Here is a 24,952-nt window from a genome sequence, read left to right on the forward strand (position 1 = left end):
TGTGTACTGCTTTTCTCAAACAAACTATGCAGCATACTGCTACAAGTGCTTTTAGTGGAGACTGGGCTCACTTTGAAGATATTTCTGTACTTTATAAAGAGTTCAACACTGGGGCTTGATTTGACAAATCTAAACAGAATACTGTACTAATAGACATGGAGGTAAGGATAAAACACATCCTGTCCCCATATTTAGGTGTGCTTGCTGAAGGCAAAGCACAACTCTAGATTTCTTTCATACTCATATTATTTGATTTCTTTAGCCCGCTCTAGAGCTTAAAATAGTTAAGTTATTAACACGAAACCAACTTCCAAATGTCCAGACTGCCCAAACTCAGATTGCTTGAGAAAATATTGACAGTATTTCTACTTTTTGAACTGTAACAATATTAAATGAGCTCCCAATGCATTTCAATGGCAAAAAAAGGCCCATAGACTTGAATGGTAAACCTTCCCAACATTCTAGACCTATATCCTCCTACACTGTTTAAGTTATCAACACCAAACCAAAGTTGATATGTTCAGACTGGCCCAACTTAGATTGTTTGTCAAAGGATATTTGATACTATGTATACTTTTGGAACTATAACCATTTTTTTGGAATGTGCATAAATTAACATGGGTTTGAATGAGAACCTATAGGAATACAGTGGTTGCTTTCAAAATGGTCCTGCTCCTTGGTCAATTAAACTAGAAGACCAACTATAAAACATTCAGGCTATCCAAACTTCAATTACTCTAAAACCTTTATGAACTATAAAAAAAATGTTTTGCATAAAATAGAATGAAATAACGCACCAACAGTAACTCTTGGACTGTTCAAGCTAGAGACACCAAACCAACTTCTGGCTATCCTATCCTATCGATCAATTCTTCACAAGCTAGCAAGCCCACCACATTTTCTTCAGGAAATGTACTTTTATAGTATTATTTGATTTCTTTAACCCACTCTAGCGCTTAAAACTATTTAAGTTATTAACATGAAACCAACTACCAATGTCCAGACTGGCCCAACTCGGATTACTTGATAAAATATTTTTAACAGCATTTATACTTTTGGAACTATATCAATATTTAAATGAGCTCCCAATGCATTTCAATGGAAAAAAAAGGCCCATAGACTTCAATGGTAAAAAAAAAATTCAGGCTATCCTAACTTGATTTTTTGGTTTACGTTTATCAATTATAACTTTATACATTTGCATTAAATAACTCACCACCAGTAACTCTTGTACCGTTCAACCTAGAGAAACCAACATTTACATATTCAGACTATCCCAACTTCAAATTATTTAAAACATTTATCAACTATAACTATATTACTGTAGATTTGCATAAAATAACTCACCAATAGTAACTCTTGAACCATTCAAGCTAGAGACCCCAAACCAACGTTCTCATATTCAGGCTATCCTAACTTCAAAACTATAACTTTATACATTTTCATATATTAGCACAATTTAACCTACCAACAGTAACTTTTGAATTGTATAAGCTAGAGACACTAAACCATATTTTACATGTTCAGGCTATCCTGTCCAATAAATCAATACATTTTTACATCTACCTACTTTAAAAAAATAACCAGTCATTACCATTACTACTGTGGTCACTACCGCTACTATAACTTATTTCACAACCATAAATACTTTCAAACAAGCTAGCAAGCACACCACATTTTCCTCAGGAAATGTAATTTTCTAGATTTGTATATAAAGCAGTTGTGTGGGCAATGTGCAAACATTAAAACAACCTTTTAAGTATGTCTGCACTGTGGAGGTCAACATTCTGGTAAGAGAGAACACTAACAGTTTAGAACAGGAAGTGACTTACTTCACGTCATGTAGTCGGGGTGTGTTCTTCAATGAGATTAAAGTGAACTCGCACACGGGAAAAGTTGCAGCAGCAATGAGGAAATCAAATTAGGGTTGATTCGAAGCACGCGCATCATCGAAGGACCCGCTCGGCTGAAAACACTCAGCGTGTTCAAGCGCGCATTGCCTACATGCGTTTAGCGGGATTTACAGCACGGGTGAGTATCTATCCATTGGTGGAAAAATAAATTAGCTTAATTAACATACGCCATATCCATGTAGCCAACAACTTGTTGGACAGGAAGTACAATAGCTTTTCACGAAAACTTTGGTTCATGACAGCAAAAATATTATATTGAAATGATTAAACCGCCGGCCGTCCCTATTACATTATTTAGTTGTTGACTGACAAAGTTAGTGGTGCTTCGAGTTTCCCAAATATTTGAAGTAGGCTACGCTATGGCTACGTCTTAGTGTTATCACTGGAGGTGATCTGAAACATTGGCTCTGAATGCCTTTGAACGTGTGTGTGTTCGTGTGTGAGAGGGAGAGGGAGACAGAGAGAGGAAAGAAAGGCAGAGAGATGCGAGTAGAAGAACAGAGAGAGTAACCCCTGATTCCACTCTTAAATTTTTAACAGGGTTGTGGAACTTTGCAGGCTGTTGCCATGACTCCAGTGTATACTGTTACAATGTCCCATCAGCTGTTCTATACAAGTGTAACAAAACTGATTGAAACATTGGAACCTTGTCTTATTACAAGAACAGAATGACAGCTCGCACACGGCTCCCCGACGCGCGAAAACTTTACTAGCCTTTGGTGTAGTCTGTGCTTTGCTCTGAAATGGAGAATACTGAACACAATTAGAAGATTCATGGCTACAGTTGTGAGTAAATGAAAGACAATGTTATGTTTGAGTGCTATTTTCACTCCAGTAGGCTATGTGATATTTTTTTGTCCTATAGTAAATTATGACTTTATCATCTGATTATGCTGCATACTCTATTCTTCTTTTTAAGGGATGTTCTTTGCCTTTTCGCCAAGATGACACATACCCAGAGAGAGGGCAAAGAGACTTTGCGGAGAAGGGCAAGTACTCCTATCCCTGCCTCTCATCAGCCGGGGCCGAGAGGCAGAGACCCGCCAGCCGACCTCCATCACCCTCCGCTCTGCCAGTCTGCCTCATACCATCCCGGAGACAAGTCTCTCCACTGCCGCGCCAATTGGTCTTCTGATGACTCAGACAATGACTCGGATGGCTCGGGAGCAGAATGTTTATACCGCGTTGTTTTGCTAGGAGACCACGGTGTTGGAAAGTCGAGTCTTGCCAATATCTTTGCTGGCATACAGGAGAAGGATGCTCACGACCATACAGGAGGTGGGTTATTTACTAAGCACAATTCCAATGATTATTACAAGACTATGTATGGTGTGTATAGCCTACTATCAAAACTATTGGTTTGTTTTTGTCAATCTCTTATCAGTAACCTAAAATAAATTAATTTTCTCCTAATTAAAATCCATGGACACTAATGACTAATTGGTTATTAAATTAGTTAATTCATTTATGCATCTCTTTAACAATGACTTTCAGTAATTGTCTCTGACATTGCCCTAGCCCTGACAACCTTGGCTAACCTGTCACAACTACATTTATGGAACTCCTGTAACTGGCACATGTAGAAAGAAGTGAGTGACCTCAAAGCATTGATTGGCAGCTTGTATTGACCCATGCATTTGGGCATCCAGCTGTGATGTGGTTTGTGGAGGTTGTCCTTTTAAGATAACAATTTCTCTATAGTTCTCAATTTCATAATAGTGCTAAGAATATTTACAAAACAAATTCATAATGAAAACTTTTTGGTCATGCATGATAGAGTAGCCTAGACAGACAGTGGCTTCATTCGTTTGTGAGAGGTTCATGTTGTTGTGACCTGTGTGTGTCGAGTCATTGCTGATGGCCGAGGACGGGAGTGACTGGCTGAAGATGCATCCCAAATGGCACCCTATTTTCCTTTAATAGTGCACTACTTTTTTGACCATAGGGCTCTGGTCAAAAGTAGTACACTATAAAGGGAATAGGGTTCCATTTGGGATGCAGACTGGATGTTATGAGTGGCCCTGTTGTTGTGGAGAGACCCATCAGCTGTCAGAAGGGCTGTGTGTCGGGGAGACCCGCTGGGACAGGACACCGTTTGACTGACACCAACACCCAGGACCCTGTTCTGTTTGGTCATTTCTCAAACCATCTATCCCAAATTGCATCCTATTCCCTACATAGTGCATAGTGTCCTACTTTTGACCAGATCCCTGGGCCCTGTTCAAAAGTAGTGAACTAAATAGGGCAGGGTTCCCCAACTGCCAGCCCGCGGGTGATTTTATTTGCCCCCCCCAAGTTGTTCAACATAAAAGACTGTAAAAACACCTGCACATCAGGACCAAGTGATTTTAATTTTGGAAATCTGTTCCAAGTATTCCCACACATAGTAGAGAGATATGTGATTGTATACAAATGTAAGCAAGGCTTGAAATTATAATGTTTTGCTCAAATGTTATATCTGTTTGGGCTTCTTGAGGTCGATTTGCAGTCTACAAATTATTTGTAATTATGTTCCGGCCCCCTGACCATCCGCTCAAGAAAAAATCTGCCTGTGGCTGAATCTAGTTGATGATCCCTGAAATAGGGAATAGCCTCAGGGGTTGTTTTCTATGAGCTACATTTTGAGACGCTCTGATAAACTGGGAATGGAGTTCCCCCATCAAATGTGATATTACATAATCATTATAATGTGTGCAATTGGAATATGCACTGACTAGGCCCAGTGCATCTCTGTGGTTACTGATATGGTCATATTGGCTACATTTACACAGGCAGCCCAATTAAAATATTTTTTCCACTAATTGGTCTTTTGACCAATCACCTCAGATCTTTTCACATCAGATATTTTTCAGAGTTGATCTGATTGGTCAAAAGACCAATTATTGAAAAAAATATTTGAATTGGGCTGCCTGTGTAAACGCAGCCTAAGAAATTCTGATGTAAAGCTTATTTGACTGGAGAGAATTCCTGAGGTGACGTGGGGACATGTATTTTCATAACCTCATAATTTAGATAGATATAGCCTGTGTTTTTCCAAAAGATTAGAGAAACTTTTTCAAAATATTTGTACTGTACATGTATTTTGCCAAATGCCAAAGCATGTGCAGACACAGCCAGACAGAAGATGGGAACTCCTACAGGAGAGAGGTATTGTAAGGAGATGGAATTTCTAAAGAGGCTATCCCAAACAGGATAGAGATGAATGATAAGAAGCAGAGAGGGGTTGCCCCTGTCTGTTCTAGTGAGCGAGAGAGGGGGTGGATGTGTGGGCTCAGCTCTCTTGCTTATCTTTGCTGAATGGTTAGGTTCAGGCTCTGCTGACATGGCAGTTGTGTGTGTGTCCCAGCTCTTCAGAAAGATAAAGGCTCCCTTATGACACCACCCCAGCCCACCCGCTCTGACATCTGTTTTCAGCCTGTCACTGACTGGTGGTGTTATTGTTATTTTTAGTGTCTTGTCACTTAGCTTGTCACACTGGCAGAAACTGAGCTGTTCTTCAAGTGGACTCCTTGGTTAGTTTAGAGCTGGTGTGATGAATGGCAAGTGTTTTATGAGGACAGAACAGCATTACGAGGAGATTACAACTCGTGCCAATGTAGGCATATTACTAGACATATTACTTGATTGCTTGTTTACAGGTTTTGACCTATATTGTAACTTCAACTCAATGACCTCAACTTCTAAAAGCTTTGCCGGACCATTTGTCATTGTCTCGTGCGGGCTGCTTTTACAATAAGGTTAGAGCTGAATGTGGAAAATGTAACAAGCTCTTTCACTCTTGGCTAAAGTGTGTTTTAGTCTCCCTGTCACGACGGCTAGGAGGATCTCATCAGACTAAACAAGACATGGCTCAATGCTTTTTTCCACATCGAAAATTCCATAGTCATGAGATGGTAGTGGAAGTGTAATAACTCCATGGTCGTAGTGGAAGTGTAATAACTCCATGGTCATGAGATGGTAGTGGAAGTGTAATAACTCCATGGTCGTAGTGGAAGTGTAATAACTCCATGGTCATGAGATGGTAGTGGAAGTGTAATAACTCCATGGTCATGAGATGGTATTGGAAGTGTAATAACTCCATAGTCATGAGATGGTAGTGGAAGTGTAATAACTCCATGGTCGTAGTGGAAGTGTAATAACTCCATGGTCATGAGATGGTAGTGGAAGTGTAATAACTCCATGGTCGTAGTGGAAGTGTAATAACTCCATGGTCATGAGATGGTAGTGGAAGTGTAATAACTCCATAGCACCTTTTATAGGTAGTAAGGATAAACACATCAGTAGAGTTCTTGGATGTCAAATATATTTTACCAACTTTGCAAAACACCTTCATATTTTAGTTACTAAAGACAGATAAGCTTAAAATGGCCTAAATTATTCATCACAATAAAAAATCTGATTCAGCTCACTGATATACATATGTATGCTCCCATGTGGTTTATTGACAACAGTCTACAAGGTTTCAAGCCTTAGGTCTCCATCAGGTTTCCATTCATAAAGAACAAGCCCATAATATATATATATATATATATATATGTGTGTGTGTCTCATATATAGAGAGATATATTTCCAAATGACTTCACCCCTGCTGACTGCAACCAATTGTAGACATATAGTAGAAGGAGGTGACACAAATTAGACAAAATCCTTTCTGTATCTACAACAAGATGTAGGGGTGGTTTCTCGGACACAGACTAAGCCTAGCCCTGGACTAAAAAGCATGTTCAACTGAGAATTTCCATTGAAAGTGATGTTTAGTCTAGTTAGTTTTAGTTTAGTTAGTTTTAGGCTTAATCCATGTCTGGGTAACCATCCGTAAGAGTTGTATTTGAATGTTTAGCAAAAGTGGCAGGCCAACTAGGTTACAATTTTTACACTACAGTGGCGAGAAAAAGTATGTGAACCCTTTGGAATTATCTGTATTTCTGCATAAATTGGTTCTAAAATTAGATCTGATCTTCATCTAATTCACAACGACAGACAAACACAGTGTGCTTAAACTAATAACACACAAATTTTTGTATATTTCTCATCTATATTGAATACATAATTTAAACATTCACAGTGTAAGTTGGAAAAAGTATGTGAACCCATAGGCTAATGACTTCTCCAAAAGCTAATTGGAGTCAGGAGTCAGCTAACCGGGAGTACAATCATTGAGACGAGATTGGAGATGTTGGTTAGAGCCGCCCTGCCCTATAAAAAACACTCACAAAATGTTTGTTTGCTATTCAAAAGAAGCATTGCCTGATGTGAACCATGCCTCGAACAAAAGAGATCTCAGAAGACCCAAGATTAAGAGTTGTTGACTTGCATAAAGCTGGAAAGGGTTACAAAAGTATGTCTAAAAGCCTTGATGTTCATCAGTCCACGGTAAGACAAATTGTCTATAAATGGAGAAAGTTCAGCACTGTTGCTACTCTCCCTAGGAGTGGCCGTCCTGCAAAGATGACTGCAAGATCACAGTGCAGAATGCTTAATGAGGTTAAGAAGAATCTTAGTGTCAGCTAAAGACTTAATGAAATCTCTGGAACATGATAACATCTCTGTTTACGAGTCTACGATACGTAAAACACTAAACAAGAATGGTGTTCATGGGAGGACACCACGGAAGAAGCCACTGCTGTCCAAAAAAAAACATTGCTGCATGTCTGAAGTTCGCAAAAGAGCATCTGGATGTTCCACAGCATTACTGGCAAAATATTCTGTGGACAGATGAAACTACAGTTGAGTTGTTTGGAAGGAACACACAACACTGTGGAGAACAAAAGGCACAGCACACCAACATCAAAACCTCATCCCCACTGTAAAGTATGGTGAAGGGAGCATGATGGTTTGGAGCTGCTTTGCTGCCTCAGGGCCTGGACAGCTTGCTATCATCGACGGAAAAATGAATTCCCAAGTTTATCCAGACATTTTGCAGGAGAATGTAAGGCTATATGTCCGCCAGTTGAAGCTCAGAAGTTGGGTGATGCAACAGGACAACGACCCAAAACACAGAAGTAAATCAACAACAGAATGGCTTCAACAGAAGAAAATATGCCTTCTGGAGTGGCCCAGTCAGTGTCCTGAACTTAACCCGATTTGAGATGCTGTGGCATGACCTCAAGAGAGCGGTTCACACCAGACATCCCAAGAGTATTTGTGAACTGAAACAGTTTTGTAAAGAGGAATGGTCCAAAATTCCTCCTGACCATTGTGCAGGTCTGATCCGCAACTACAGAAAACGTTTGGTTGAGGTTATGGCTGCCAAAGTAGGGTCAACCAGTTTTTAAAACCAAGGGTTCACATACTTTTTCCACCTTGCACTGTGAATGTTTACACAGTGTGTTCAATAAAGACGTGAAAACATATAATTGTTTGTGTGTTATTAGTTTAAGCAGACTGTGTTTGTCTATTGTTGTGACTTAGATGAAGATCAGATAAAATGTTATGACCAATTGATGCAGAAGTCTAGGTTATTCCAAAGGGTTCACATACTTTTTCTTGCCTATCCACCATCTGATGTAACTATTTCAACTCCTTTTTCTGTCTTCCTTTTAGAATTTTTTCCAACGTTATTGAGGAACGTACAGTATGAAATAATAACATATTCTCATCTCTTTCCTGATTATTGTTTGTTGGTTTAGAGGACACCTATGAGAAAACCATGACTGTGGATGGGGAGGAGACCATCCTCATCGTCATGGACACCTGGGAGAACGAGAAACAGGTACGACAATAACCATGAACCTGGTTTTGTCACCAAAAAATTGATTGCACAGTAGTGGCGAATATGATATCTTCTTGCAACAAGACTCTTTTCAAAGTAAAAAAGGTGGAAAAAAATACAAATTTTAACAAGAAAAACAGGAAAAACCATGTTCTATAACTTCATCTATTTAGTTTGTTTACCTTCAAGATACATGGTGTATGGGGTCTCCCGAGAGGCGCAGCTGTCGAAGGCACTCCATCACAGTGCTAGAGGTGTCACTACAGACCCAGGTTCGTTCCTAGGCTGTGTCACAACCGGCTGTGATCGGGAGTCCCATAGGGCAGCGCAAAATTGGCCCAGCGTCGTCCGGGCTAGGGGAGGGTTTGGCCGATGGGGCTTTACTTGGCTCATCGCGCTCTAGCGACTCCTTGTGGCGGGCCGGGCGCCTGCAGGCTGACCTCGGTCGTCAGTTGAACAGTGTTTCCTCCGACACATTGGTGCAGTTGGCTTCTGGGTTAAGCGGGTGCGTGTTAAGAAGCGCTGTTTGGTCGGTTTCGGAGGACACATGACTCGACCTTCGCCTCCCAAGCCCATTGGGGAGTTGCAGCGATAAGACAAGATCGAAATTGGAGAGAAAACGGGGGTAAAATTTCCCCAAAAATAAAAGATACATGGTGTACTTGATGGCACTCGAGAGAACACAAACACTGAGGTAGAGAAAATAAAAAATCCTCTTGTGCCTGAAACAACCCACTGAACCATAAGCCTCCATTCTATTCTCTTCAAAACAACTATGATACCTAAAGGGCAACCCGTCATTGTGGAAAAATATATATGTGCTCACTCTGTGTGCCTGTAGCAATACCCCATTGACTCAGCCCCCAAAGTGGGGTGAATCCTGGTTGTGCTGGAGTTAGTGAGTGGTGCATGGCTCCAGTGGTATGGGGCAAGCGTCTGTATGGAACACTGATGGCTGTGGGGCCTAATTACTCCAGTATTGATTACAGCTGGGGAGTGAAGCGTGCAGGCCAGGCTGCGTGTTGACTTGTCTGTACCGGGTAAGAGGAGATATAAGGACATAATGTCTATAAGGACAGTGGTTTGACTGTGTTTAAGGGCACCAAGTGTTTTTTAGAGGCAGAAAGTCAGATGTACTATATGTTTGACCAATGACCATCCCTGGAAACCAGAGTTCTGTATTCACAAATACATAGAAATCCGCTTGGGTCCATCTGTCACAATTTGCATATACCCTTTTCGAATAAGGAAGTTAAAACTTCATGTTGACCACCACTAATCTTTTAAATGGACACGGTTATATTTGACATCAAGGTTGGCTTCAAGGATAACATCAAAGAACACATGCTATATCAAAGTCCAGATCCTGGCGAGCCCCCAAATATGGCTATTGTTGGTGAATGTTGAACTTTATTTCTGTTGGATAACAGTTTATTTGTTTCTCTCAGGAGGAGGATGAGAAGTGGGTCCAGGACTACTGTATGCAGGTGGGCAACGCCTACGTCATAGTTTACTCCATCACGGATCGCACCAGCTTCGAGAGTGCCTCCGAGTTACGCATCCAGCTGCGGCGCATACGGCAGGCCGAGAACATTCCTATCATCCTCGTGGGCAACAAAAGTGACCTGGTCCGCTCCAGAGAAGTGGCTGTAGAAGGTAACGTTGATTCCAATGATAATGATGTTATCATTAACGCATCTCTCCACATCTTCTTCTGAACAGTGATTTGATGACAGCCATTTAAGCAATATGAGCAGCGCTCTGCTTATAAGAGAGAGTAAAATAGTTTGGCTTACAACAGTTCGTGTTGCATTTTCTGTGGACTTCATAGTCAAAACTACAGAACATAGAAATCACATATCAAATGTTGCAGTCCACACGACATATTGTGGACAGTTCATTTAACATTCCAAGAGTTGGATTTACAGCACACATCTCATACACTAACACTGTATTTAACAATGTCACTGTAATTCTTGATGATTTGGTCAATGTTTTAATATTTAACCTGTTCTGCAGGTGAGAGTAAGCTTGTTCTAATTCTGGAGCAATGGATCAAATTAATTTATGTTAGAAGTTTCACCTGATCCAGTGATTTTTGTTTTTGTATATTTCTAAATATGTGGACATTGTGTATGATTGAATGTATGGCACAGTGCCCATGTCAATTGTTTTTCCCTGCAGCCACTTGCCTACCAATAGAGGACCAATGGAATGGAAACAAGTCTTTGGAAACAAGTCTTTATTTTTTTGGTATATAATCCTCTGCAATTTTGGTACATGTATTGGTTGCCTTGTGTGGCTTCTTTATTTATTTAAAAAAATGTCAGACCAAGTTGTCAGACCCAGACATTAATCTAATGTCGACCTCTCACACTTAAACACCTCTTGTTTGACCCTTTCTTCCTCTGTGCTCTGCTCTCTCCTAGAGGGCCGTGCGTGCGCTGTTGTGTTCGACTGCAAATTCATAGAGACATCCGCTTCGCTCCACCACAACGTTCACGAGCTCTTCGAGGGCATCGTCCGGCAGATTCGCCTGCGGCGAGACAGCAAGGAGACTAACGAGCGCCGGCGCTCCGTCTACAAGCGTAAGGAGAGCCTCACCAAGAAGGCCCGCCGCTTTCTAGACCGCCTGGTGGCCAAGAACAACAAGAAGATGGCGCTGAAGGTTCGCGCCAAGTCTTGCCACGACCTGGCCGTGCTGTAATGGCTGCTGTGTGGCGTTCACGCCGTCAGTGGTTGCAGACTCCAACGCTCCTCTTTCCCCTAACAATCCCCTTGTGGTAAAGGGGAAGAACATTGTTTATTATTTTCTATTTATTTCACCCATTAGAAGCAATTGGGTTGAGGAAATGTGAGGAAATTGAGACTTTTTGTTGCTATATCCCAGATTTGCTGAGAATGAGTTTACTAAACATACACCTTATCAACTGTTTGCCTTACATCTAATTAAATAGATTCCTAGACCAGTGTATCCAGACACAGATCTGACATTTAAACTCCTTTTTCTGTCTCATTTTGAGAAGGTTTTCTAAGATTATTGAGGTATGAAATAATAATTTGAATGCACTGTATGATGTATTTTTGCCATGAGGAAAGCAATGTCCACAGAGGTACTTTACACAGATGTCACTGACTACTTGATTTCAAGGTTTTGCACTATGGGAGACAGTGATGTATTAGGAGGAATCAGTGGAGCTTCTTCTACAGCAATGATGTTTCTCTCTACCAAGAGAGCTCAAGTCTGGTTTGAGACTGTTCTGTCTGTGAGCCCATCAGTTCACAGCTAAATTACATGTGAATGCCGATGTTGTTTGGGAATCGACACCATCGTAAACTTTCCAAAAGGATTATCCCGTCCTCATCTTCCTTTACAAGCACCTCCTACACTGGAAGGACCAGTAGGGTGTTACAGTGAAACTGTCATGGTCGCTTTTGAAAGGCTTGGTCTGATTGACCACTGTCAAGAAACACCTTTTTATGATGACATGGTCCTGAAGAGACCAAAGAAGTGTTGAGTTCTTCAATGTCAGTGTTTGTGTCCACGTTGGGCTTGAGAGAGGTATAATAATCACTTTTGTACAAAATTGTGTTTTGAGTTTGTAAATACAGTATGTGAAGGATCTTTATGCGGAAATAAAGGAGTAGGAACAGTATTACCACTTCACCATTGTCTGCACTGGAATGTAAGGTCTGTTACATTTCTGTAAGCAATGCCTTCGGAGTATTATTAAAAGGATCAAAATGAGCTATTTTTAAAAGCTTTTATAAAATATTTGAAAGAGATCGTTGCTAACCTGTGTGCTCCGTTTCTGCTTTCTCCTCATATTAGCTGAAGCAAAACCAGAATCTGAGCGATGTGAGCATAGACTATTCAAAGGCTTTAAAAGTACATGAGTGATTCTGGTGTAGCTTTCCATAAACCTGCTAAAGGAAAGGGGCGACTATAGAACATATTGTTACAATGGCTTCTTCCCAAATGGCACCCTATTCCCTATAAAGACCAGGGCGAACAATAATGCACTATAAAGTAGTGCACTATTTAGGGAATATGGTGCCATATGGGACGCATCAACATCTGCTGTGTGTGTTCCATATGGAGTTGTACGTCTGCCTCGTAACGTTGACAAAGTACAGATAATAAGGAGCAGCATTGATTAATGACAATGCCCATGTCGTGGTTTAAACTCCTGGATGGGTAGAAACTCCTGTAAGCATCAAATTCATGTCCAGACACAGACATGTTTGGAAAAATGAAGTTAGAGGGTCAAAGATCATACGTACCCCCAAGACATGCTAAACCTCTCACCATTACCAATAACACGGGAGGTTAGCATGTCTTGGGGGTATGATCATTGACCCTCTGTAACTTTCATCCACATGAAGGTAGAAGTGTTTAGAAACATTCTATTCTTATTTACAATTAAAGTGACTCCAAAATGACACAATACATAATTTACCTTTATTTTGTGCCCAATAATTAATCTGAAACACAACCAAAACGAACAGTAAATGCATCCAACAAGTTTGTAGAGACACACGCTTGATGTAGTCATTGCATGCTAGGAATATGTGACCAAACACTAAACATTTTGACTACTTTATTTATAAGAATCTTTAGGGGTGTTCATAAGTTTGACCTCTACTTTTATGAAACAAAAATAAATACTTGTTAGTATAAAATAATATAATTTCACACTTTTTTGGAGCATACAATATAGCTCAGTATTTTAATTATTTATTTTATACAGTAATTATTGCTTGTCTTTATGAAGGGTGTCAATACTTTTGTATCCCACTGTATACACTACATTACCAAAAGTATGTGGACACCTGCTCGTTAAACATCTCAATCCAAAATCATGGGCATTAATATCAATGACGGTTTTAGCATGTAAATCTTGGTGGGGCAAACAAAATATATATGTTTTGATGCATGCCAGCAAAGCCACTACACAACACTAAACAATACATTAATTGCGCTATAGTGGTGACAAAAGGTGCCCACAAACTGTTAGGGCCTACATAAAGCTGTCCCAACAGCAGAGCTTTCTTTTCAGCACCATGGAGTGAATCCTTACCACCGCTACACCTGGCTGTCAGCGGAGCCTTGTCTCGCAGCAGGGGGAAAAAAAACCCATAGCTGATATCGCCGATTTTCTTAAACAAATGTGGTTTCTACTGACAATTGAAATGTACAAACTATGGTACAAGGGAATAATGAGCAGATAAGAGGCAATCCGTAATTTCGATTAAGACATTAATGAGCGAGCTAAGACGGACGTAGTCATATCTATTGTTCAGCACTTTTGAAATGTACAGCGACAGAATTCAGAACGTGCCATTCTTACAGTATTCTCCCTGTACACCAAGTCAGAACCGTAGGTTAAATGAAGGGGGCATTTAAGCAGACAATGAAAGCTCTTACAATATTTGATGACATTTCTCTAAAACATGGGCTACTAGCAGCTTACTACACAACATAAACTTAGTATTACTTTCTTAGCTACAGTATACATATCTCCCTGGCATCATTTATGCAGCAGCGTACAATATATTTTTTGGACTCATCTTGTTGTGCTGTGCTCACTTGAACAGGAAGGTAGCATGGCGGTCCTTCTTGTGGCAAAATGTTGTCATCAAATTGTGTCATTAACGTCTGGCATTCTCTGTATTTATGGTGCATTCAAGACAACTGGAAACTCAGAAAAAAAACAATGTTGAATCATGACGTCAGTGATTTCTGCCAGTAGATTGTCGTCATGATTAATGTTGATGACTGCTTGTCTAGATTGCTAGTATGATGCTGACATGATCAGTCCAATCAAAGCTACGGGAGATATAACGTGATTTGATGTTATTTTATCTGTGGCCAATGACCTTGAGCCTTCTTGGATGGGCACTTCTAATGTAAATCTATGGCAGCACCCAAGGGGCTTGAATTTTCTAGCTCTCCCTGTAGATTTTGCTGTGATGTAGTGTCCCCATAAGTGACAGAACACTGAGACAATCACGGCGCAACTAAAGAATACCAACCCCTATGCTCTGTTTTTTCGACTGGCTGCCCCACCACTACAGAAAGCACTGAGCTAGGCTGTAACACCTGCATTTTGGAGTTGCCTTATTCAATAAAGCAAAAAATAGTAGTTTTTTTTACATTGTTTGCAAACTGATATGTGACACTTATTAATGCCAAAATAGCATGCAAAACAGGTATTTAATATATATATATATATTTATATATACAGTTCCAGTCAAAAGTTTGGACAGAGATATAAGTCTCTTCATTCAAGGGTTTTTCTTTATTTTTACTATTTTTCTACATTGTAGAATAATAGTGAAGACATAACTATGAAATCACACATATGGAATCATGTAGTAACCAAAAAAAGTGTTAAACAAATCAAAATATATTTTAGATTTTAGATTCTTCAAAGTAGCCACCCTTTGCCTTGATGACAGCTTTGCACACTCTTGGCATTCTCTCAGCCAGCTTCATGAGGAATGCTTTTCCAACAGTCTTGAAGGAGTTCCCACATATGCTGAGACACTTGTTGGCTGCTTTTCCTTCACTCTGCGGTCCAGCTCATCCCAAACCATCTCAATTGGGTTGAGGTCGGGTGATTGTGGAGGCCAGGTCATCTGATGCAGCACTCCATCACTCTCCTTCTTGGTCAAATAGCCCTTACACATGTAACAGTATAGCTTCCGTCCCTCTCCTCGCCCCGAACCAGGGACCCTCTGCACACATCAACATCAGCCACCCTCGAAGCATCGTTACCCATCGCGCCAGGGCAAGGGGAACAACTACTTCAAGGTCTCAGAGCGAGTGATGTCACCGATTGAAATGTTATTAGCGCGCACCACCGCTAACTAGCCAGCCATTTCCCATTGGTTACACACAGCCTGGAGGTGTGTTGGGTCATTGTCCTGTTAAAAAACAAATGATAGTCCCACTAAGCGCAAACCAGATGGGATGGCGTATCGCTGCAGAACCAAAAATCGCAAATTTGGACTCAACAGACCAAAGGACAGATTTCCACCAGTCTAATGTCCATTGCTTGTGTTTCTTGGCCCAAGCAAGTCTATTCTTCTTATTGGTGTCCTTTATTAGTGGTTTCTTGCAGCAATTTGACCATGAAGGTCTGATTCACACAGTCTCCTCTGAACAGTTGATGTTGAGATGTATCTGTTACTTGAACTCTGTGAAGCATTTATTTGGGCTGCAATCCGATGGTGCAGTTAACTCTAATGAACTTATCCTCTGCAGCAGAGGTAACTCTTGGTCTTCTTTTCCTGTGGCGGTCCTCAGAGAGCCAGTTTCATGATAACACTTGATGGTTTTTGCGACTGTACTTGAAGGAATTTTAAAAGTTCTTGAAATGTTCTGGATTGACTGACCTTCATGTCTTAAACTAATGACAGACTGTCATTTCTCTTTGCTTATTTGAGCTGTTCTTGCCATAATATGGACTTGGTCTTTTACCAAATAGGACTATCTTCTGTACACCACCCCTACCTTGTCACAACACAACTGATTGGCTCAAATGCATTAAGAAGAAAATAAATTCCACAAATTAACTTTTAACAAGGCACACCTGTTAATTGAAGTGCATTCCAGCTGACTACCTCATGAAGCTGGTTGGGAGAATGCCAAGAGTGTGCAAAGCTATCATCAAAGCAAAGGATGGCCATTTTGAAGAATCTCAAATATAAAATATATTTTGATTTGTTTAACACTTTTTTGGTTACTCTATGATTCCATACGTGTTATTTCATAGTTTTGATGTCTTCACTATTATTCTATAATGTAGAAAATAGTTTTTTTTAAATCTGAAAAACCCTTGAATGAGTAGGTGTGTCCAAACTTTTGACTGGTACTGTATAGAATTGTTTTAGCTAAACAGGTGGCTCTACCCCACCTGCCCTGAATGACGGGTCGCCACTGATTAATGGTCCCCCCTTTGCTCCTATAACAGCCTCCACTCTTCTGGGAAGGCTTTCCACTAGCTGTTGGAACTTTGCTGCGGAGACTTGCTTCTATTCCGCCACAAGAGCATTAGTGAGGTCGGGCACTGATGTTAGGACATTAGGCCTGGCTCGCAGTCGGCGTTCCAATTCATCCCAAAAGTGTTCGATGGGGTTGAGGTCAGGGCTCTGTGCAGGCAAGTCAAATTCTTCCACACCAATATCAACAAACCATTTCTGTATGGACCTCACTTTGTGCACAGGGCATTGTCATAATGAAACAGAAAAGGGCCTTCCCCAAATTGTTGCCACAAAGTTGCAAGCACAGAATCGTCTTGAATGTCATTGTATGCTGTAGAGTTAAGATGTTCCCCTTAGTTCCTCACTGGAACTAAGGGGCTTAACCCGAACCATGAAAAACAGCTCCAGACAATTATTCCTCCTCCACCAAACTTTACAGTTGGCATTATGCATTTTGGCAGGTAGTGTTCTCCTGGCATCTGCTAAACCCAGATTCGTCCATCGGATTGCCAGATGGTGAAGCGTGATTCATCACTCCAGAGAACGTGTTCTCCACTGCTCCAGAGTCTAATGGCAGCGAGCTTTACACCACTCCAGCCACTCCAGGAACAACATGCTAAAAGAGGGTTCTGATTCTAGTAATAGCAATGGCCTCATGTTATGGCAGCATTGATTGTTAGTGTTGTGCCATTCCACAAAGATTGGATCAACATATAAACTGATTTATAGAGGGTTTGTTGAGATGAATTTCTTTCTAGATTGGGTAGCTCACAATACCTATAGATATAAAGTAAAATCAGCATTACTGTATAGTTAAAAATGAGGAGATATGGTGACCACCCACTGTAGCAGCACTGAAAGAAACATTTTGAAAGTGCAAATTTTAGATGTCAAATCCCCCAAAGCATTGAAACAAGTTATTTCATCACTCAAATGCAAATGGTTATAGGCCTACATTTCACGTCCTGTTACCCAGCGTTACGCGCATGACACTCACCTGGACTCCATCACCTCCTTGATTACCTGCCCTTTATATGTCACTCCCTTTGGTTTCTTCCCCAGGTGTCATTGTTGCTTCTTTCTGTTCCACTGTCATGTCTGTGCGTTGTTTGTGTTTCTTGTTTTGTATTTAGTTGTGTTTCTTTATTAAAACACTCACTCCCTGAACTTGCTTCCTGACTCTCGGCGCACATCGTTACAGTGATATACAAATGTACACTTTCTAAATTGCTCTTTACACTGTTGACAAACCTCAGCAATTTTAAATACATTTTCACATAAGGTGCCAAAATCAACACATTTCACAGCAATGATAAACAGTAGAACTTTAAATAGTCTGTGTGTGCATGCATGTCTGTGTGAGTGTGCCCACGTTATTGGAGACTGGGTCGCATGTGTTGAAACAGCCACTGTGTGTGTATGGCACTCCATGAGCAGCAGGCCAGGCAGGGGGCCAGGGCTGCATCAGGGACTGCCCTGACAGGGTTGGGTCAGCTCTTTCCACTCTTCCCCTCCTGTCACAGAACAGCGCAGCCAGAGAGGGAGAAGGAGGAGGGGATGGAGCAATGTGCTTATTGGCTTTGAGCTCAGTGCATTGATTTGGTCTGGGTAATGGAAGGAATGCATTGCTCTGCAGTGCACAACCCCTGACGAACACACACATGCACAAGCATACACACACAGAATCATGTAATTTCATTAATTTAGGTGGAGTTATTAAACCAAGATGCTAAATTGAATGAAACATTGGTGTCATTACACATCATCTGTGACTGATGTAATGGTTGTGTACAACTCACACTGTAATTAACAAAAAAATCTGACATATGTTTTTACTGTACTGTCTGTACTGTACTGTTCTGCAATCATCATGTAGAGTTTATTAGATCCAACCTCAGTGAGAAACGTCAGTCATCTGATAATCAACTGGAGAGTTTGGGCGACTCAGAGTCAGTCGACTAACATGCTGCCTGTGGAGCACAGACAACAAAACAACAGAAAGCAGAGGGCAGAATGGAAAAAGTGAACAAGAGGGAGAGGGAGAGGAGAGGGGAGGTCCCGGGGGATACAGGAAGATGAACACTCTTGCGCCAGTCGCGAGGCTGCTTCTTGTAACGTGTCAAGAATCTGCCGTCCTCCAGATGTGTCATATGTATACTGTCCAAATCCCCCAGAGAGTTTTACATTTGCCGGCCCTGCTTTCTGGTGAACAGCTAGCAGAGAGGGAGAGTGGGAATGGGAGAGGGAAGAGGGAGAGGGAGTGTGGGAGAAAGAGAGAGCAAGAGAGAGCAAGAGAGAAAGAGGGAGAAAGAAGCAAGAAAGACAGCAAGAGTGTGAGAGAGCAGGACAGAGAGGAGAGAGAGGGAGTTAATTACGGAAAGTTGGCAGCCAGCAGAGGAGTGAGCAGCCAGCTGTGGCAGGATACAATGGAAAGAATGAGATTAAACCCAGAAAATGCAGGGTAATAACAGTTTTTTTTTTCAAGACAAAAAATATGAGTAATGATCATGCTCCTCAGCCTCTGAAAACGTAACTTCCTCCCCTATCGTTTTGGCAAGATTGTCCAGAAGAGCAGACTGGTTGTAACATGGATACATCTTATACGGTGTCCTGTGTGAATTTAAGTATGCTCTCTCTACCCTGCTGGTCATCTATGAACATTTGAACATCTTGGCCATGTTCTGTTATAATCTCCACCCGGCACAGCCAGAAGAGGACTGGCCACCCCTCATAGCCTGGTTCCTCTCTAGGTTTCTTCCTAGGTTCCTGCCTTTCTAGGGAGTTTTTCCTAGCCACTGTGCTTCTACACTTGCATTGCTTGCTGTTTGGAGTTTTAGGCTAGGTTTCTGTACAGCACTTTGTGACATCAGCTGATGTGAGAAGGGCTTTATAAATACATTTGATTGATACAGAGCATACTGGTTGTAACATGGATACAGAGCATACTAGTTGTTTCATGGATACAGAGCATACTGGTTGTAACATGGATACAGAGCATACTAGTTGTTTCATGGATACAGAGCATACTGGTTGTAACATGGATACAGAGCATACTAGTTGTTTCATGGATACAGAGCATACTGGTTGTAACATGGATACAGAGCATACTAGTTGTTTCATGGATACAGAGCATACTGGTTGTAACAGGGAAAAAGGAGGGATAATCTCCTGGTCATAAATTGTACTTTGGGGCTCTTGTTTCAGGGCTATTTATTTAGTTCTGTTTATTTATTTTTTATGTGAGACATGTTTTTGAGCAAATATTATAATCAATACATATATTTAGTCATTTATCAGTGACATTGATAGTCTACGGGGAGAGTTTTACGGCCAACTATTTGTTATATTTCCCCTCCTCGGTCTCTCTCCCACACTTCCTGTGTGGACTGGCGCCATGGATATCACGATAATTCACAATCATTGAACCACAAATCCCAAAAACATGGATATCCTGCCAACATAAAGCCATATAAAACATTTCTTGTCACTTAAAGAAAAGCAAAGAACATCAACCTCTTGTTGTTCCCTGTCTGAAACGCAAATAATGTATTTTGTGGAATATTACTCTGAAACTACACTGTGTGATAGCAATATTGCCTGCCCTTGACATAACCTCAATGGAATTAAATGAGGAATATGTGCAGTTTCAATAGTGAAAAAATATGACTATGTTAGAAGAGAGAACATGGTCTTCTCTTAAATGGTCTTCTACGTGTCAATCAATACAAATTCCATGACTTCTCATATTGTACTCCAAAACTTGTTTCCCCCTAGAAGACTAGTGTTAATTTCTTGGTCTCGTGCACAAGCCATTGTCATGTGAGTTCAGACTTAACCAATGCAAAATATTTCCACTTATCATCCCAAACATCATTTGAAAAAAATCTATTTAGGAAAATCATGTACTAGTATTTGGACACTGTCTGCTAGTTTATTTACTTAACATTCGGTTGGTAACTGATCTGAGCTTCAGAAACCAGGTATATAAACATATCTTGCTGACTTCAGATATGTACCGCTACATGGATTTTCCAAGAGAAGGCCTAGGTCGAAAGGGTAAGGGGACAAGGTAGTGTAAAAATAACTGATTTATATTTAGTCTTTGACTCCCTCTGTTGGATGTACTAAATACCAGCATACAGTCTACTACTGTTCTTACAAGTCAGTGGTTCGTTTGTATACTGTTTACAGCATCACCTGATCCCGACTTTGGTTCCACGTCATAGCAGTGATTTATGAAGGTTCTACTCCTACTACTTCAGTATTCCAGTCTCATCCACCAGATGTTTTTGTTGTAGAGCCTCAAACGCTGACATGCAAAACCTATTGTGTGAAAGGTTGAAAAATAAAGTAGATGTAATTGCTAATTAAATAAGAGGGTTGTTTATTGGAAACGATTTTATCTCATCATAAACACAACTTCCATGAGTCCTTAAATGACAGAACTAATAGGTTACTGAAGTCAAAGACAATTTCAAAAACAATAAACAAAATATGTAAAATAATAATTGACAAAAATGAATTGCCCAAAATCCTCAGCGTGATTAAACGTACTGATTTGTCCGAATTATTAAAACCTCAGGGTGCCAAACTAAAATCAGATTTTGGTGCAGAAAGTCCAGAACAAAACTATAAATGCAACAATTTCAAAGATTTTACTGAGCTACAGTTCATATAAGGAAATCAGTCAATGGAAATAAATTAGGCCCTAATATATGGATTTCACATGACTGGGAATACAGATATGCATATGTTGGTCACAGATACCTTTAAAAAAAAGTTGCGTCATGGGGCCGTGCATTATCATGAAACATGAGGTGATGGCGGCGGATGAATGGAATGACAACAGGCCTCAGGATCTTGTCACGGTATCTCTGTGCAATTCAAATTGCCATTGATAAACTGCAATTGTGTTCAAAACTGTTGGAAAAGCATTCCAGGTGAAGCTGGTTGAGAGAATGCCAAGAGTGTGCAAAGCTGTCATCAAGGCAAAGGGTGGCTATGAAGAATCTCAAATATAAAATGTATTTTGATTTGTTTAACACTTGTTTGGTTACTACATGATTCCATATGTGTTATTGCATAGTTTTGATGTCTTCATTATTATTCTACAATGTAGAAAATAGTACAAATAAAGAAAAAGCCTGGAATGAGTAGGTGTGTCCAAACTTTTGACTGGTACTGTACCTTTTGATGTATGTTGACATTTAACAGCTCCCACTGTCTAGACTAGTCTGCATGATGATATAAGAATGTGGTTAAGTAGGTATGACACAAGACAAGTGTTAGGGGGGCTACCTCCCTACTGTAGAAGCTAGGTGGACATGTAGTGACTAAAGTTTTTAGGGTAAGGATACTTTATGTTTCTGACTTGGGATGGTTGGTCTTGGTCTAGGTCTCGATAGTTCTGGTCTTGACACCATATCTGTAAGAAGATCAGGTGAACCAGCAACTCATTGGTATGGTCCATATTCTTCTCTATTAACCTCTTGGTACACAGGAAGTTATACTTCCCACTGCCAGTCAGGGAAAAAAGAAGATGGTATCTAGAAATAAAAGAAAACGAGTGTCATTTCAAATGCCCAAACATACCCTGAAAACCTGACTAGCATTTTTGATTATATAAGGTCCTAAGGCCTATTTCTGAAATTTGATGATATTTGAAACGTAATACAAATGTAATATATGATATGTGATTCATACTTTTCGTATGATCTATAAATAGTGATAATATATAATATAAATAATAATAATATATGCCATTTAGCAGATACTTTTGTCCAAATCAACTTAAAGTTATGCGTGCATGTATTTTACATATGGGTGGTTCGGTGAATTGAACCCACTATCCTGGCATTGCAAGCGTCATGTTCTACAAACTGAGCTACAATTACTCATTAATGATCTGTAAAAAAAAAAAACTAAAAGATACTGTGTGTGTGTGTGTAACTCAGGGAACCTGGCTGTGGTGGTTGTTGTAAAGTTTCTGGAAGAGACGGACCAGCTCAAGCAGGACGGTCACTCCGCTACCGTTGGAGTCTGCTCCATGACAGCCACTGTTTCACACACACACACACACACACACACACATGTGAATAAATGTATATTTCACTAGTGCATACACAGTGTGATGTTGACTTACTGGTGTAAGGCCGTATGAGTCACAGTGGGACGAGATTACTATGGTGGGCACATCCTCTCCAGCACCAGGAAGTACACCCTGAAGGCACAGTGACCAATCACAATCTGTACACAAGTCTGACATGGCTATGTTGGGACCAGTAGGCCTAATACAGTATTTCACATCCAATTATCCTTTTGAAACCAAATTGCATGATTCATGCATGCATAATATGCCATAACAATTAGCTGATGTCCTTGGTCATAGACAGGGTTGGAGAGACATACTCACCTCCAGAGTGATGATTGTGTTGTCAGTGATCGGGTTGATGGGCTTGGTGTTGCTCACTAGAATCTGAAATAGGGTGGCTGTGACCATACTACGGTACACTGTCAAGACAGAATGAGAAATTCAGTAAAAGAGAGAGGGAGAGAGAACAATTCAAGCTGTGATGTATGAAAGATGCTGAACCAATTAAATGTATGACTATTCAAATCTCATTTTACATTGCGCTATATGCACTCCTCCTCCTCCCTCTTCTCCTTCGTCAGTTTCTACCCCTTTCTTTCCTCGCCCCCCTCTCCAAACCTACTCTCCAGACCCTCCTCCTTTCACCTCGGACCAGTATAGAGGAGGTGCGGGTGGCTGCGGCGTGCTTGACCTCTTCGGACATATAGAGGAGCTGCTCGTCCTCCATTCTCGCATACACAGGAATGATGGTAGACTGCAGCAGTGCTTCGCTCTCACTCACCATGAAGCTCTGTATAGACGCAAAGGGTTAATGTTATATTGGCGTAATGTGCCACACATCCAGAAGAACTTGTCAGGTGCCGGGTAGAGAAACAGACGATGGCATAAACCCGAAGATTGTTGTATACTCCCAAGTGATGGATATTAAAACAGAACGGACCCCAAACCCTGATATAAAGTCTAACCTACCTGTATGATATCCTGGGGGATGGTGGACATGTTTGGGGAGCAGGAGGAGTACAGCGGCAGCACTCTGCCTCAGCACCCCCAGCTTTTGCTTCATGGTGAAGTCCGGCAGCTTCATGACGACACAGCGTCGTGCTAACACCGGTTCGTCTGCTGAGCGGGCCTCCGCCTGCACTGTGGCACCGCAACAACCTCCACAGCCCAACACAGAGGTCACAGGTCAAAACACAGGCCTAAACTTAACTGCGGAGCTGCACTAGAATTGTTTGAAATAATAAAATAACGGGTGTAAACTTTACACTGGTGCAGATACTAAATAACTCTGGCCAAGTGACCCTACCATGTTTTTCCTGCTGTACGTTGTACTGCTGCATCCTATAGGCAGTGAACTCATAGGAGGATACAGCAGGCAACGTGTAGACATGCATTAACTGAACACACAGCAGGAGTAGTGCAGCCACTCAGGACAACATTCTCATTAACATGGCTCCACGTCCTGATGATATCCCGAACTGTCCTGTCACAGGAGCCGCTGTCCATCATCTGTCTCTGGGGATAAAGTCAGGCTAATCACCCCCTCTTCCCTCGTCCCTCCCCCCACCCTTCTGACCTGGCCCATAGTCCCTGTCACACCCCCTTTCACTGGTGTAGGTAATTACTGTACACGCCCTTGGTCATTTGGGCAATAGCTTACAATTTGCTCTCAACATTTTTTTAATCAGAAACTCTCACCAAGTGCAAAGTTTACATCTGTTTTTTCAAAGATGGAATTATTTTTGGACAGAGCAAAAGACAACATGCATTACAGAGTTGCTGACATTGTTTTATTTTATTTAGTTTCATTTTTTTCCAGACAGCACCTGACCATTGGATGTGCATATTTTTCCTGGAACTTGCATCACATCTTTTAATTCAGACCTCTGATATTTATTAGTAGACATGATACACTACACAGAACAATAACATTGTTACATACTGAAATTGATCACATCTTCTTTACAATCATAATAAGTGTCTGAATAAAAATAGACTATGGACAACCTTATACATCCACAAAACGGCACTAAACTCAAAATATTGTGAGTACTGTAATATTCCGGTGCAGTTTCACAGATGTAAAAGTGTTGCCCTCTGTGTCCATGTTAAAATGCATACCCATTTTTTCAAATAAATTAAAACATACCACTGGCAATAAATATCTTACTTAAGGCATACTCTACTTTAGTTAACTCAGGGGTGAGATGGAGTATGAACTCAGTTCAATGACAGGGGAAACTAACG

The 24,952-nt window shown here is 40.8% G+C and overlaps 1 protein-coding gene and 1 pseudogene across 1 annotated transcript; one reads left to right on the forward strand and one right to left on the reverse strand.

Moving 5' to 3' along the window:
- Positions 1–1,881: 1,881 nt before the first annotated feature.
- LOC120064595 (GTP-binding protein REM 1-like) lies at positions 1,882–12,290 on the forward strand. The gene is made up of 5 exons (XM_039015192.1): positions 1,882–2,031; positions 2,833–3,191; positions 8,543–8,625; positions 10,074–10,281; positions 11,055–12,290. Exons 2-5 carry the CDS (start codon positions 2,858–2,860, stop codon positions 11,330–11,332), a joined length of 903 nt encoding a protein of 300 aa, XP_038871120.1. The 5' UTR covers positions 1,882–2,031; positions 2,833–2,857; the 3' UTR covers positions 11,333–12,290.
- A 9,531-nt stretch (positions 12,291–21,821) lies between these two features.
- Positions 21,822–24,156, reverse strand: LOC120064782 (annotated as a pseudogene).
- Between the last annotated feature and the right edge of the window lie 796 nt (positions 24,157–24,952).

The sequence above is a fragment of the Salvelinus namaycush genome, chromosome 20 (assembly GCF_016432855.1).
Source record: "Salvelinus namaycush isolate Seneca chromosome 20, SaNama_1.0, whole genome shotgun sequence".
Lineage (NCBI taxonomy): Eukaryota > Metazoa > Chordata > Actinopteri > Salmoniformes > Salmonidae > Salvelinus > Salvelinus namaycush.